Raw genomic sequence first — 16,355 nt, forward strand, 5'->3', positions numbered from 1 at the left:
TTCATTCCATGGTACACTTTCCCTGTTCTATCTATCTATCTATCTATCTATCTATCTATCTATCTATCTATCTATCTATCTATCTATCTATCTATCTATCTATCTATCTATCTATCTATCTATCTATCTATCTATCTATCTATCTATCTATCTATCTATCTATCTATCTATCTATCTATCTATCTATCTATCTATCTATCTATCTATCTATCTATCTATATAAGAGAAAAGAAGCTTTCTGTCTCCAGAGGTTCATTATTTATGGCATACCTGGATAACAGGGCTCCCCACCCTATCTCTAAGGCTGTCTACCAAATTTAGTATGCACATTCACAAAATAGTGGAACTGTGGAAAATTTTTACTGACTTTTGTTCTTCTTAGTCAGTTTAAATATGTAAATATGATGTTAATTTTACAATTTAAAAGAAGAAAAGTGGACTTTGGCATTAAACTGAAACGTTTGATTTTATAATGTTGTTTCATGATGAGAAAATCCACAAGATTCACCAATGTTTGTCTCCTGCTCTTCTTCTCTCTCAGGATCTGTAATTCCTTCTTAGTGGCCATTGCCTTTTGGTTTTAAACTCACAAACTTGTTGAAAATCTCAGACATCATCAGAAAATCTAAACCTTCCACTTGCCCGCTTGATCCTGCCCCTAAAGCCTGGTTAAATCTTGCCTCTTATCTCTCCTTCCTTTCAGTACCGCTGAAATTCTCTACTGGAATCGTTCTCACCCTCGTTAAGACCACAGTTATCACTCCTATACTAAAAGAACTGGATCACATCCTAACTGCAATAATCTCCCCCTCATTTCCAATCAATTTTTCATCTTCGAATTACTTGAAAAAAAAAACTGTTGTTATTCAACTCCACTCCCATTTAATTCACAATAACCTTTGAACAATTCCAGTCCAGTTTCTATCCCCTACATGGTACTGAAACCACTCACCCTTCTTTATATGAGCACAGCTTTTTATACAATCCCGCACGCCATTCTCTTCAAAAGATTATCCTCACGTGGCGTCACTCACACCCCCCTTGGCTGGTTTTACTCTTTCCCTTATAGACACATTCAGTTTGTCCATCTTATGTCCCTCAGTTCCCACTCTTCTATAAAATCTGGTGTGCCTCATGCCTCTATTCTAGGGCATTTGCTCTTCGTCATTTACTTTCATTCATTTACAATATGTTCTATAAATTTAACATTTATTTCCATCGCTATGTGGATGACATCCAGCTCTACTTATCTTGTATAGCCAATTTCATACTCCCGGCCTCTTCCTTCACCTCCTGCTTGTCTGAAATAAAATCTTGGGTCACATCAAACTTCCTAAATTTAAACAGTGATAAAACTGAGCTCCTTCTTATAAGAACAACACCAGAATATTGCAAAATCCATTTTTTTTCTTCCATCGTTGACAGCTTCATATTCTCCCCCTTACCTCAGATTAACAGTCTGGGTATCATCCTTGATAGCTCTCTAAAGTTCACATCTCACATTAAAAACATGCTCCATGTAACTTATTTGATGTTTTTTTTTTATCTGGTTTTATTGCTCATTAGGTTTTGATATGTTCCGTGACCTTAGGTTTATTCAAAGGCACTTGTAAATAAAATGTATTATTATCTTATATGTTTCATTTAACCTCAGACTGTAAAAGCGGTTTTCAATTTAAGTGCCCCTTATTCTGCAGTGGAGAGAGAAAAAAAAGTAATGATTGGTATATAGCAAAGCTGAACTACCCAGCAACCCAACAAAATGCATTTGAGGTGCACACAAGTCCAGTGTTTTTTCAGAGAGATAAACACTATCCCTTGTTAAAGGACTTCTACAGTAATTAGCAGAAACTGAGACCACTGATTTCTCCCATCAGGCAGGCTAGTGCCTTTTACCAAAACCATTATTGATGAGTTTGGCCATGGACTTGGCGCCACTGTTTTGTCTGACACAAGTGGAGCACTTCAGGCAGTCCATCACATGACAAATGGGGTTTGTCAGGAGCCTGGAAGTTGTAAGGTACTCGTCTGCAACACACGTCTCCAAGAAGAGAAGCAGGACAGAGCGAATCAGATGTTTTTTTTTTTTTTCCCCCAGTAAGAGGATTATTTATTTCCCCCTGCCTGTCATACAATTGTGATGCTGAGTGGTGCGGGAATGGCTGCTTTATTCGGCAGTCCAGATTTATGATAGCTGTTAACCTGTGTGACCTGTCTAAAATAAATTCTTCAGAAAACTGTTCTGGTGAGGTGGTAATAACAGACAGAAGGGAATCAAATATCTCTGTCATAGCCTCACATCTCTACCCTTTATAACATCTAACAAATGGGTATTCCCAAGTTCATCAGAAAAACAAACATTTGCTGATACAAATAATTGTACAGAGGCATAGGGTTTCTGTCCTTATTGCTATGGAGTGGGGCTTGAGGTCTAAATTGGACCAAGCCACTAGGGGGAGATCCTTTTCCTTTTGCCTCATTTCCTTAATCATTTAGACTTAGACTTAGACTTAGACAACTTTGTAATTTTGTATGCACAGAGTGCGTACAGAACGAAATTCCGTTGCTTCTGAATAGTCTACAACGTTGCAGTCATCAAATTGCAAAATATACTGCTACGGGAAAAAGGCAACGGCTGAAAAACGCTGCTTCCTTGTGAGACATTGTGGAAAAACAAAATTTCATGAAGGCAGCTGTGGACCTGCATAAGGGTGGTTTTCAGGTGTATTAAGGTGCTACGTTCATATGCTCAAACAGTTAAATGCAACCATAAACACCATGGGAATGTCTGTGATGTTATGAACCAGGTAAGAGGGTGACCCAATCCAGAGTGAAATGAGTATTAAGAGAGGAAGGGGTGGTGGTGTCAAAATTACTTTGACTGACAACTCAACAAAAAAAACGTGGCATGAGATTTACTGTGCTTTATGCTCAAATTACCTGTTTGATAATATTGAGTCCTCAATGCAGAGTGTTAATAAAGCCATGATCATTGGCAAGACTCCTTGCCCAAGTGTGCTTTACTAACTCATTTTGATATACACCCAAGAGTTAATGTTATCTGTCACCTGTCAGGTTAACGAACTGAGTCTTAAATAGAAGTCATATTTAGAGGGGATTATTTTATCAGTCTACAGCTCTATGATAGTGTGTCACTTATGAAGCACTAAAACGTAGCTTAAAATAATTTGAAAACGGTCTACGGTGCACAATAAGCTTGTTTGTGTGTCGAAAGCAACCAAATTAAGCTGTACCAAAAAGTTAACAATTAAAAAAGGGGCTTTAGAAGGCATGTCCTTTGCTGGAATCAAACCCACGTTTGGGGGAGTTTTCTCCCTCCCCTTCTCACCGTCCCCCACAATTCGTCCCCATCTTATACGGACAAATGTTCCCTAGCTTTTTGGTTTACAAAGCTCTGTTTGACTGCAGAATGACATTAAACGTTGTATCAGTCTGCATCATATTCAGACTTTGTCAATTTAAATATTTTCTTCACCCTGATCTGTCCGCACATATTTATCTCAGGTTGTTTCGTCTTCCATTCCTCCATAAACTACAGTTATCCTGGCTTATTGTTTTTCTTTAAAGGCCTCTCTGATCCACTGCAGGCTGGCGTTGGCATGGAGGCGCCACATTCAGTCGCTGATGTCACATACAGTACCTCCTCCAGGATGCCACAGCGGCAAAGGCACTGTCGATCAAGCTGTCTCATTAAAGAAGCCATGACATTTTTTTTTTTACACACTGAGTAATTCCTAGATTAGCTTCAGCTCTGCTCAGATCCACTACGGCATAAAGCAGGGCACGATTTACTGTCAACCGATGAAAAACAGACTCAGTTCCGTGAAGAAATAAATGTATAGCTGTTTTAACAAAGAGAGTAAAATATTAATGTTGTCATAGATATCCTGTGGAGCTATGAGTCTTAAAAAATGCATATTGTAAACATCCTCGAGATTTTAGAGTCAACTGAAAACAATGGTGTCAACCTTTTCTTCTTTCTCTAAAGAATCTGCAAAGAAATCGTGAAAGATATATTGCATGTTTCCTCAGGGAAAAGTAAATGAAAAACCTTTTTAATGCAAAATAAGACTTTGTAATGACCGTCATATTGACTATCGTATACAATTGCTCACTTTAAGCCACCGTAAAGTGCAAGTCGGCTGCAACCAGTAGCATGAACACTGAGAGATGGGGAAAATGTGCACACTATTGATTTTACACCCATAATGCAACAGACTGAAAAGAGGATTTTCTGGACTCATATTAAACTGATTGAATGTAATTACTTTCCGAAGAAACTGTGCAAAACCCACAAGAGTAATATCCAATATATAAGATAGATAACAATGTTACTGTCACAGTGACGTTGCTTACATATTAACTGGGACCGGGAGCACACTCTCCTATTGTGGGTGAGGGTCAGGGATCGCAGCAGATACCTGGAACAATATAAATTATGCAGGAAAGATGCTTTATTGCCTCGGCTCAAATTTGAAATCCCCAACATGCAGCATACTAAGGGGCATGCAGTTCAGAGCAGGCATCATCTCAGTGGTGGTTCTTGGATGGTGGTTCCCCCCCAAAATCAAAAGACATTAAATCATCTAAGTCATGGGGCAGAATAACGTGCAGTGCAGCCCCGCACAAAGAACATAAAAATGTCGCTCAATCCTCTGCAGGAAGCAGAAGCTGCCAACTCCTCGTTGACCTCACATGCATAAAGGCAATGGAAAACCTGTTCAAGGTGCAGCTGACAGATAAGCTATGACCTCTTATCTGCTGCTTTCAAACGCCACCCTGGGCAACTGCCCACATGGTCCGTATCAAACGCCACAACCGCATCAGTCGCTATCATTTCAAGAATAAGTTCCCCCGGAAGATATAAACCCTCAACTAGATGTAGTTAGATGCTGCTAAATATTTTAAGTACAGTACATTTTCATAAAGGGAACGAACATTATTACTGTGTGTTTCTTTGTTGAGGAAATGTGGAAAACATTCCACACTTTGCTGATATATATCATGTAATTTCCTTTGCTTCATTTCTTTGGAACCTTCTTATTAAAATCCCTTTATCATGTCAAAACTATTCTTGTTAAAAGTTTTGTCGAACGACTCATTTCCTTTTCCATTTATTCTCTCAAGTGATATTGTGAGGAAGTAATACGTGATGGAATGAAAATGACTCTTTAATAAATGCACTCTGAAATTCTCAAAATAGATTGTGACTCCGAATCGGAATGTTGTAGGTTTGATTTCAGCTCTCTCCGGTCACATGTCGATGTGCCCCTGGGCAAGGCACTTAGCCTCGAGTTGCCTATTAATCTGTGTATGAATGTGTGAGTGGATTAGGTGAATGTGGCTCTGGTTTCAAGTGCTTTGAGTGGTCAGTATGACTAGAAAAGTACTGTATAAGTTGAGTCCATTTACTATTTACTGCTAGAAAATCCTTTGTGCCTGTAAGCTTTTCTGGCACTGTTTAATGTAAGATGCTCTGTGTCCCCAAAATCTGTTGTCTGACTAGGAAATCTTGTAGCTTGATTCCAGACAAAGTGAAACTTCAAACAATAATTTAGAGGAAAATATCTGTGTCAGATAAATCTAAATCAAAGGGTTTAAAGTAGGATTTTATCTCTGTAACAAATGGGAGCAGCTTAGAAATATTTTACAAGAAATGTGTTTGTGATGATCAGACACATACAGCTACTCTCCTCATGACTTCAAGATTTCGGTTATGGGCTAAATAAACTCTTACTCCAGCAAAAAAAAAAACCGCAACCTCTTTTTCAAAACATTAAGATAGTTTCTCCAAGTAATGACATTATTCTCACATTCAAAGTTCTGGTTGCATGGAACTCTTTTGTGGGACACAATCCCCTTTCATAAAAATGTGTATGACAAATTGTGGCTTCTTAGAGGCAAAGTTGTTGACACTGTTGCAGAGGTTGACAATTACTTTGTTACTAAATAGATGTTTTGGTTATTTATACTTTAGTGGAGTAATTATTTTTTTAAACTTACTCCATTTTCATGCAATTAGTTGTACTAATTAAGAAGAACAAAACTTAGAAGAAGAACAGAGCATTTTTAGGATCATTTGTTATTTTCTTTTCTTTTTTTCCATTTTTACCACTAGGATCAATAATTAATTTTGACAACACTATCTACTATATACAGACAGCCATATAAGGGTAATTGTTATAGGAGGGTGATGCATTAATTTTCATGTACAGTTTTGTTATTTTAGATCTGTTGCCATCACCATTTCCTGTAGCTACACTTGGATGTTGATTTACATTCTTAATAATAAAAAAGTAAAAGGTCATTAATAATATGTCTCTTAAGTTTGACTTTTTGAACCAATACTAATTGGTAACCAGACATCAGATTTTCTGTTCCATGAAACCCAAGTTGATGTTCAATATTGCACCCATGGACCTTTAATATATTTTCATTGTACTAAATGGTTTGTTTTTAATTGACGTATATATGGGAGAAACCGCAAATTCCAATTTCTTTCAATATTAACATTATAGTATACAATTATAGTGGGGAGGAGTTACTTCTACTTTAATACTTTAAGTAGTTTTATATCCGGTACATTATACTTTACCTAGAGTAAAAGGTTTGAGTTGATACTTCTACAGAAGTATTTTTAAACCCTTGTATCTATACTTCTACTTGAGTCATAGATGTCATTACTTTGGGCACCTCTGCACTGTTGGAGTTGTATTTTCTTCCTGTGCTTGTATGGGATTGGAAAACCTTCCTGTGATGTACACCACCCCTCACCCACTGACAGCATCATGTTCTCACATCTTTCCTATTTTGAAGAGCAGCCAAGCTAGGTCATGTAGGACATGCCATGCTTATATTGCAATTATTTTGCTAATTTACACATTCTGATCTTTAATTCAGCTGATTAAAATAAAGTCAATTCACTATGAATGTCGTCTCAAAGTGCTTTACAATAATAAATATATAAAAAACAAGATCCATTATGCATACAGAAATATAGTCATTTGATTCATTTGCCAGAAGTTGTTAAGGTTGCCGAGGAGTGAGCCAAACGACATTTTTTCAAAAAATTCCCTCACTCAATAAATAATCTTATGTTAAAGTTATGATTTTTCTCACATTTTCTGTGTGGGATTATGTTACTCTAATAAAAATTATTTTAAAGTTATCTACCTGTGGAGGTTGTCTAGCATTTTTTATTTATTTATTTTATTTATTTATTTAATTATTTTTTGCTAAATCTTCCAGCAGGTGCATATACTGAATCCTGTTGCTGCTCAGGTTAAAGCTATAAAGCATCTTTGGAGAAACAGAAGAATATAAAAGGCAACCACATGCAAACTTCTTTGTTCACAAAGGTTTTTGTTTTGCATCTTTAATGTTCTTTTTAGGAAATATCGCTGCACAAAGAGAGAAAAAAATGTTTTCACATGAAGTTATCCAACACTGAGGAGAGTATTGACGTAGCAGTTTTCAAATGTTCCCTATACTTTAGAAATTGTGCTTTCTTTTGGCACCAGTGGCCTTTGGCAGTGAGCCAACAGGAAATGGGGGAAGACATGCAGCAAAGGTCCACGGCACAGGACTCGAACCCTGGACTGTCGCGTCGAGGACTGATACCTCCAATCATGTGTCCCGTGCTCTTCCCTTGCACCACCACCATACCCAGAAATTACACTTTTAAGTGGTCTATATTTCAACAAGCTAGTATATTGTGTCTGTTTATTTTATAACTCAAAGAGAGGATGTAAGGAAAGTTGGTTATTCTTCTTCAAAACAAAAGTAAGTACTACATTTAATGACATATATTGTACATTCATCTATGACATGGTTAAGATTCAGGCAATGTCTAGTGTAAGCTGCAGTAGCATAAAGTATCTGTAAACAGGAAATGATCTGAGGTGTTATAAATCTACATATTTCCTTTTAAAAACAGCATTGACTGTACAAGGAACACTGACATTTTTAAGAGCAATGAATAACATCTAGGGCATACTTTCTTATTCCGCCTGAGTTATATAAATAGGAAGGATTTACAAGTTTTTGTAGAGCATCAATGGCTCTTATTTTACATACTCATGATTCAATGTAAATCTCTTTTTTAACACATAAAATCCTATGTCAATATATTTCTTATCCTTATAGCTTTATCCGAAGGTCTAGTGCTCACAGTCTGTCACCTCCTAATTCTCTCTGGTGAAAAGGACAAAATAAAAGATGATGTTCAGCTGCTTTTTGAATGACATACCAGAACCCAAATTGTGTCAAGAAGAAACCAAAGTTGTTTCTTTTTGCAGCGGGAAACAACAGGAGAATTGTGCAGGCAAAACATGTATAATATGCTGAACATATACGAGTGAAAAGGTTACAGACTTTACCAGCTCTAACATTTTAACGGTTTGTTTATATTGAGAACCAATGGCACTTTTAAAAAAAAAAAAAAGAAGTCCACATAATACAAGGTTCCAAAAACATCCGGCTACAGCATCTCGTCTGTACAATACAGCATAGAGCAGAAAGCGTGCATGTTTACATGTCTACGTGTAAATAGATAAAGCATTAAGCAGTGCAGTGCATCAGAGGGTTATAATGTGATATGATAAAAAAAAAAAAAAAAAAACCTCTTACAGAAATACAGTGAACTTTCTTATGGCTACATGAGGAACTCCATAAACTCTGCTGCATACTCTCTGCCACCAAAACTAGTTTTTACACGTTCAGCTCCTTTGATTAGCTGCCTGCAGGAAGAATAACTAAAGAAAACATATTCTGCTGCCATCAGATGGCAAAACTGACATTTTACAACAAACTACAACATCGGTCGTCTAAGGATGAATAAAATCTCTCTTGTCCCTCCATAGGCTGCCACTTAAAAATCATCAATTTATAATAAAAAAAAAGTGTGAGTACAGTTTCTTTCCCATCTCCATTTAGCTAGAAGTGATGCCTCCTGGACTTGAGTGACTGCCTCCTCTTCCTCTTCCTGTGACACTGCTCCCTCCTCTCTGGCCAGAGGAAGCCGCCATCGGCGGTCCTGCATGCCTCGTCGTACTCATCGCTGTCAGAGTCGACCTCAGCCATGGGGAAATCTCTGTCTGGGAAAACGTCTTTCAGCTTTGACGTGAAGAATGCCTCAAGGCTGCGACCTGCTTGGGCCACCTCAGAGTCGGGCTGCAGTCAGAGTAAAAGAAAGGCTCTTACCGTCTTGTCAACATTGGTTAGCACTGCTATATGACATTAATATAAATTTGAAAAAGAATTAAAAGTGATGAATTTTTTTTTTTTTTTTTTTACTCACGTAATTAAACTTCGCACAGTTGCGGAACATGAGATAGACGTCGGCAACGAACTGGTCCGGGGAGCTGTAATGTCTGAGACTCCGCTTATCAAGCCTTGCTCTGATCACAGACAGATCCATCGGCCTCTTGATGATCTGGTAGTAATGACGTGCCTGGAAGACAAAACAGTCACGTTTAGGACTTTTGCACTCTCCACTTATTTACTCTGAGTAAACAAAAACAAACAAAAAAAAGAACAACTTTAAATCTTGCAAAGGATTCCCATCCAGATCTGCATTATGTTCTGGTGTATTCTGTAAGAAATCTGCTTCAGGCTATTTAAGACATACTTCCGAAAAAAATTTATGCAAATGAGCCATCATAAAATTTAGCACAGGAAGTGGCGCGTTGCTAAGGATGTCGCCCTCAGATAATTTACGAAAGCAGAAGCAAAGAACTGTATTTTGTCTGTAGAAAAAAAAGCATAAAAACTAACACAGCTTATATTAAGTCTTCATTTAAGTGTAACTCACTCCAAAATCAACTTTTTTTGCACATAAACTGTATAAACGTGGTCAACGGGTGCTTCTTTAACACCACTGTGCTATTTTGGACATTTTCATGCAAACATGTTTAGTTTTTGCTATACTTGTCTTAAAACCGTCTTAGTGCTGCCCTCTTAGGGTTGAACGGTGGCAATTGCAGTTGAATTTTCATAGTGGGTCAAAGGGCACATGCTTTAGTCATCAAAGCACTGTGTTCAGGTATAAAATTATCTTAGAGACGTGCCCCGTTGCCCCCGTGGCGAGTCGGACTCAGGGGTTGGAATCACCAGCATTGGGAGCATCGGTCGATAGTGTTTAGCTTCTGCTTTGAACGTTAGCCCATCTTACCAATGATGCTGCTAACACCACTTGAGACGCCACTCAGAAACTGCACCCATCCTGTCCTCCAGCGCCTCGGCAGCCACGGCTTCGGGCATCGCTGAGTCAGCTCCTCGAACTTATGAGGCTCAGCCCAGCTGGGGGTTTCAACATCTCATTTCCCTCATCCTGACCGCCGCCCTGCTTAAACCCCCCCCCCCCCCACCGCTCATCCTCACACTTAGCCTTGGAACCGCCCACTTTGGTGCCATTTTTCAGAAATTGTCAGGGATGGGCTATGCCTTTACATCGGGGTGTGTTACACTTTGATGTTCCTGATTTTGTTCAAATTAGTTTTATTGCTGCAGCACACCTAGCTGCTGCAGGAAGCTGGAACAGAATGGAGCAATTACTCTTTAAGATGCATCTATGTTAGTTTGCATAGCTTTTTCTCTTAATCAATTAAATTATCATTTGAAAAAAACGGTTCTTTGAATTAACTCAGATTAATTACTCCATAACTTACATAGAAATCTTAGAGGTACTGCTGTCTGATTTAAACTTGTGTAGAAACAATGAATGCCTCGAATTCTTGTTAAAAATCAGTTTTTGGAATATTTCATGAAGATGAAAATGTGCTCGGGACATGAGTTCAAACCTAAGGACGTATCCACAGTTTAAAATAAAAACAATCAAAGTGTTTGTGCATCCAGTGTCCTGATTTAACCTCCTGAGGGCGTGTCTGCGTGCGTACAGCTCTGATGAAAGATGTGTGATGTGCTCTTCATTGTAGCTGGGTTGTGAGAATGTGACGATCACTTACAAGTGGACTGACGGGTTCGTGGAAAGGAGCGCTCAAGATGTTGCTGAGAATGAGCAGCGCCAGCCGCTCACATTTCTGCAGTCAAACATAAACAAGAAAGATGTCAGAAATGAAAAGGGGAAAAAAATCTTTAAACAAGATCAGAAACGGAGAGCCATTGATCTGAATCCTGAAGCTGAGAGAAAGGCATACTCTCTGATCGCAAGAAGACAGTCCATGCGCAGTGCTTGCTCCAGATGATCTCTCATTCTCACAGTCGTATTCAACTTCAGGCTGCAACGCATCTCTGCAAACGCTGCACACCCAATCCCCGCTGAACGGGGTAAAGCAGAGGTTACAATTAGCTATACCTGCTACAGAATAAAAGCTCAAGAGAACTTCAGAGATGTCAAGAGTACACTTAAGGAGCTTACGTGGGGAAGCTGAGCAGAGGCGGAACATGGCATGATAAGTGAAAGACTTTAGGACAGCGATCACAGCACAGCAGCTCCCCTCCGATCAGACAGACAGCACAGAAGTCCTCGCTCTCCATCTCGTCCACGTCCTGCTCTGTCTGAATCTCCTCTGTGTCCCTGTGAGCTGCAGGGTTTGCAATCAGGAGCTGCCTCGGACCTGGACCCATCTGCGGTTCCTCCTCCAGGTCGGAACGAAGCGGCTGGGGGTCATCGGTTGTCGGCTCGGGTTCCGACTCCAAGTCGAGATCGGACTCCACGGAGCCCTGAGAATGTGGAGGCTGGCCGGATATAGCGTCCGAGTCGGTTTCGGCCTGAAAGCTGGGATCGTATTCAGGCTGGGTGTCAGACTCGGTTTCAGCATCCCCTGATTCTGCATCGGCATCCAGCCCTTGAGCGTCGTCTGACCCTGCTCCGGCATCCGTGTCTGGCTCCGCCTCATACTCAAGGCTCGGTTCTGAATCCCCACACTGCCTAAGCTCACCTGAACCTGCCGATTCTCTTCCAGCAACAAGCTCAAACTCAGCCTCAGAGGAAGATGCTGCGTTTGGATCAGAATCCAGTGATCCGTCCGAGTTTGACGGAAGGCCTGGACCAGTCTGATAACAGACGACGTCCTCCGAAACTGACCTGGGATCTGAGTCAGAATCCAGATCGAGCGCAGAGTAACTTTCTGCCGCACATTTGGAGTCAGTGGGAAGCTGCGTGGATGCTGTGTGGGAGCCAAGTCTCCTGCTGTTGTTGCTGCTAAAGTCACAGGTGTCAGAGTAGGTGGCAGACGGGCTGCGAGCGGGTCGCACCGTGAGAGAGCGGTGGGTCCTTCTGGTGTCAGACCCCCCGGCTGTTCCCTACGGTCACAAAAGAAGAGCTTTATTTCAGAGTTTCACAACGGGTCAGCACATATTTACATTGTTAGCAACACAGACACACTTTAATATGAGCATTTATCAATCTCCCACTTCTTACCTAATGTGTTCAGTTTATATAACACCTCACATATTAATATTGAAGCATAACTAATGGCTTAATTTAATTTTGGTTTGTTTTAATGTGGAGACTGAGATAGGAAAATTAAGGTAACAACATCAGCTGTAAAGTTAAATTGAGTTACCAGAAGCACCTCAGCTTGCTTGCGATGACAACAAACTATTCTCGGTTCAAAGCTGACATTATAAAGCTAAAAATTAGCAAACAATAATTAGCAAAGGTAACATTTATATTGATACGTTCAGGTCAGTTAGAAAGTTTATTTCTTATGGTGTTAAGTTTTTGCAAATCCAAATGATTTAACATTATTAGCCGAAGCCCTTGATTCTCAAACTGTAGTACAAGTACCACTGGACAAAATTAGGTTGCCCTTAGTTGTTTGTGTATTCCTTACTTGTGAGATAAATATGACCAAATTAACACTGATGTAGAGGTAATTCACTCCTAAAGCCAAAGAGTATATCTCAAAAGAGAAGTGCCCAGGAGAACACCTGGGCCAAACCAACATAAACATGGCCGCACAGGAGGACGCACGCGTAGCTCCTGCTACCACATCTGTGTCGGTTTCTTATAACTTCTGCTGCTTACGTTTTTGTTTGATACCGCGATTGGCTAAAACCAACCTTAAGTAGGCATTTACTAGGTGCCACAATCTGGCTGGCCAGTTTAGATATACGTAGCTTTGATCTGAGAACGACACTAATCCAAGTGATGCACAGGCTAATAATAAAGTCCCTCTGTGAATTTTGTGCAGCTAACTCTAAAATTATTTGCAAGGCAGCCATATTGGATTTTGAGATCACGGCTGGTAATAAATTGCATCTGTCTGTCACTCATTCAGCGCAATGGATACTCAAACTGTTTTGCTATACAGGTGTTTTACAATGTCTGTCAAGATATTATACAAAACATCAATTCTTTGATCCTCCAGGAACCGCCTGCATACTCAGGGCCACAGGGGGCCATGAATTATTATAAACCAGGAGGAACCCAGGACCCGCTGCACCAGCGAAGGGTCCAGCAATGGGTCTGGCAATGGCACGTACTGATGTGCCATCCTGGTCCAGGTGTCCAGTCATAACCCCATGCTAGCAGCAGTGACACTGACCCGGGTCAAATGCAAAACTACAGAAAATCAGTCCAAAAAAAGTATTCTTTGTCCTCCACCTGCAAAACCATTCCTCTTTTTTTGGGGTTGCATTATTGTTGCCCCTTTTGGTGCCGCTGTTGTTAATGTCATTAACACCAAATTACTGATTTAACTGCTACTACTGACCTGACCAGATCAATATGCCAGAAATTTTATAGACTTTAAACTATAAAGAGTTTCCTTATTTATCTTTTTTTAGCTGTGCAGCTAAAATCAGCTTTAAGTCACAGAAATGTAAAAAAAAATATCTAAAACAACTCATACAAACTAAGGTAATTAGTAATAAAATACAATAACATCAAATTAAATATATAAGAGTGGCACCAGATTGCTAGTTTTGCTTAAGAAACCTGCATTGATTTAGTTTTAATCTGAAAACATGACATTCAGAGTTCGGTTTTAGCTCTGAGGTTAATTAATTCAACATGTTGACACCTCGCGCTGAGAAGGTTACTTATCCAAGAGAAGGTTTATGTAAGCCACCTTATAGTTCCCACTGTATCCTCCACAAGTTACTGAACCGGTAGTTCTAAACAAACCCATCCCTCAGGCCAGCGTTTAAAAATAATTTGAAGTTTGAGAAAATAAAACCGTAATTTTAAAGCTCATGGTATCCAGTTTCTTAGGGACAGGATCTTATTTGATTGGTTTCATGTCTAAGATCCTCATCGCCCAGTTATATCTCATCCTCAGCAGTTGGCTGGTGTGGGTGTTGCTTGTTTTCAAGTGGAACCACAGTAATTAAAATGCATTGGAAAAACCCACTCGACGTACTTGTCGGATTTTAAATGAGAATATAAGGAGACACTGAGATATTTCTCAGTGTCTCCTGTTTCATAACTTGAACACTGTTCTTTAGACATAAATCATTACTGTCGATCAGAGATTGACCCCCTAGAGGAAAACCAGAGATGGTTTTCCTAACATTCAACGTCAGACCTCACTTTTTATGCAGCAATAGCCTCCAAATACAAAAGAATGTAACAAAAAGTCATGAAAAGGGAAATTTGTGATCATTCAGACGCGATTATAAGAATACCGTTTTGTTGTTTGTTTTAAAAGTTTTTGTAAGGCATCATAAGAAGTGCGACGTACCAGATGCATTACCGGGTGCCACGTGCTGTGCAGGGGAAGGCCTTCGCTCTTGTCTGTCTCGCTGGCGGGCAAAGGGTCGCTTTGTCTTCGTCCGTGTGGGGGGAGCTGCGACACGAGTATTTTGAGCCGCTCCAGGCAAACCACTGGAACCCTGGACCTCCCCGAGTCCTTCAGGGCTTCTCCGTTACTTTACAGGGAAGCAGAGGATGGTTAATGGAAAACAGAACATTGTTGTTATGATAAGTACCGGATATCAGAGGAGATTTTTGCGTGAAGACATTACGCACCTGCTGATGCTGTTTCTTGGCAGTCTGTGCGTCTCCTGGGCTCCTTGACCAATCTCTTCGTATACAAAAGCAGTTGGGTGATCTGAAGAGTGTAAAAGATAGGCATGCATTGAGTTTTTACTATTTAAAACAATTTCTTTAATCTTCATGACAGTCACAGATGTGATAAAATACAATTGAGCACCTGGTTCTGTCTTATATGGCAGTGAGGGAGACAACCTTTCGGTCTGGGTAGAGTCAGACTCATTGACGATACAAAGTGCTCCATCTGAAGCTCTCCTTTGTTTTAGATCCAGGATATCACACTGAAAACAAGACAAAAAGGTTCTTACTCCAAGTTACGAGGTTCTCTGGCAGAAAATGTGCTTCTGATTTGCTTCTTTAATCTACGTAACATCACGATAGATCTTAAATCTTCCACATTATTGCTTTAAACTTTTTTTTGAGGATTAACAAAACCTAAGGCAGGTTTATTTGTATTGCGCCATTCAAACACAGCATAATTCAAAGTGCTTTACAGGAAAGCAAAGGAAGAGAGATTCAAAACTACAAATAATATATCAAAATGCCGATCATTCATCAGCTGAGAGACGGGGGTGATATAGTCCTTTTTCCTGGCATTGGTCAGGAGCCTTTTGGGGGCACTGCAGCTGTCTGTTGGTCTGTGTTCTGTTTTTATGACATATATATTTTTCTGGTAATGTTTTAAGATGATACAGAGTTTATTTATCGATAAACTTTATTTAGCTGTTAAAATTCAGGTCCTAGTCTATGATAGGATCTAGGGCTTTTGGCTTGCTCCGTGGCGTTTGGCCCAAAGGAGTCTAGTAAGGTTTTAGTTTTCAATCATACATACATTGTTTCTATAAAATATTTGAAACTTCCTCCAGCAGATGTCTTGCTTTACGCGCTAAACTGATTTGCGTTTAGTGCTCGCACCGATTTACTGCACTTAGTACCAGCTTTGAAGACAAGGGCTTCATTCAGTGGAAAACGTAAAAATATGAACTGAAGCCTAACAGTGCAAAAAGTGAAAACAGCAAAAACTGCGGATGCTACAAAAACACACACAAAAAAAATGGAACCCAGAGGTCCCAAGTTTTGCACCTGTTTGTAGACATTTTTGCACATCTTGTCTGCCCAGATTCATAACTGCTCACGTCTTCAGCATGCACGCAAGCTAAAATATGTTTCAGTAGCTACAGCGAAACCAGAATGAAGCATCAGCAGTTTGCTTGCAACTGTCTACAAAGCTAAAACAAAAACTGTGCCGCATTATTGCTGTACCAAGGAGATGGACTCTATCCTTGATCTGGTCCAAAATAAAACAAAATCATTGGTAAATGTGCCCAGGACCTAACTATTAAAAAAAAGCTGGAAAATCCATTCACAACTTACT

The 16,355-nt window shown here is 39.7% G+C and overlaps 1 protein-coding gene across 3 annotated transcripts in view; it reads right to left on the reverse strand.

The window, feature by feature from the left end:
• Window positions 1–7,711: 7,711 nt before the first annotated feature.
• trim66 (tripartite motif containing 66) overlaps window positions 7,712–16,355 on the reverse strand; it is a 32,584-nt gene continuing 23,940 nt past the window's right edge. For 2 of the 3 annotated variants that reach the window (XM_021321775.2, XM_036130765.1), the window contains 8 exons: window positions 15,141–15,261; window positions 14,957–15,038; window positions 14,670–14,856; window positions 11,399–12,285; window positions 11,178–11,298; window positions 10,986–11,060; window positions 9,320–9,472; window positions 7,712–9,192 (listed from right to left, as the gene is read on the reverse strand). In XM_021321775.2, the coding sequence (XP_021177450.2) occupies window positions 8,956–9,192; window positions 9,320–9,472; window positions 10,986–11,060; window positions 11,178–11,298; window positions 11,399–12,285; window positions 14,670–14,856; window positions 14,957–15,038; window positions 15,141–15,261 (1,863 nt within the window). In that variant the 3' untranslated portion in view covers window positions 7,712–8,955. The remainder of the gene's footprint in view (window positions 9,193–9,319; window positions 9,473–10,985; window positions 11,061–11,177; window positions 11,299–11,398; window positions 12,286–14,669; window positions 14,857–14,956; window positions 15,039–15,140; window positions 15,262–16,355) is intronic. The other variant, XM_021321776.2, reaches the window with a different exon arrangement.

Source organism: Fundulus heteroclitus, unplaced genomic scaffold, assembly GCF_011125445.2.
Source record: "Fundulus heteroclitus isolate FHET01 unplaced genomic scaffold, MU-UCD_Fhet_4.1 scaffold_38, whole genome shotgun sequence".
NCBI classification, from domain to species: Eukaryota; Metazoa; Chordata; class Actinopteri; order Cyprinodontiformes; family Fundulidae; genus Fundulus; species Fundulus heteroclitus.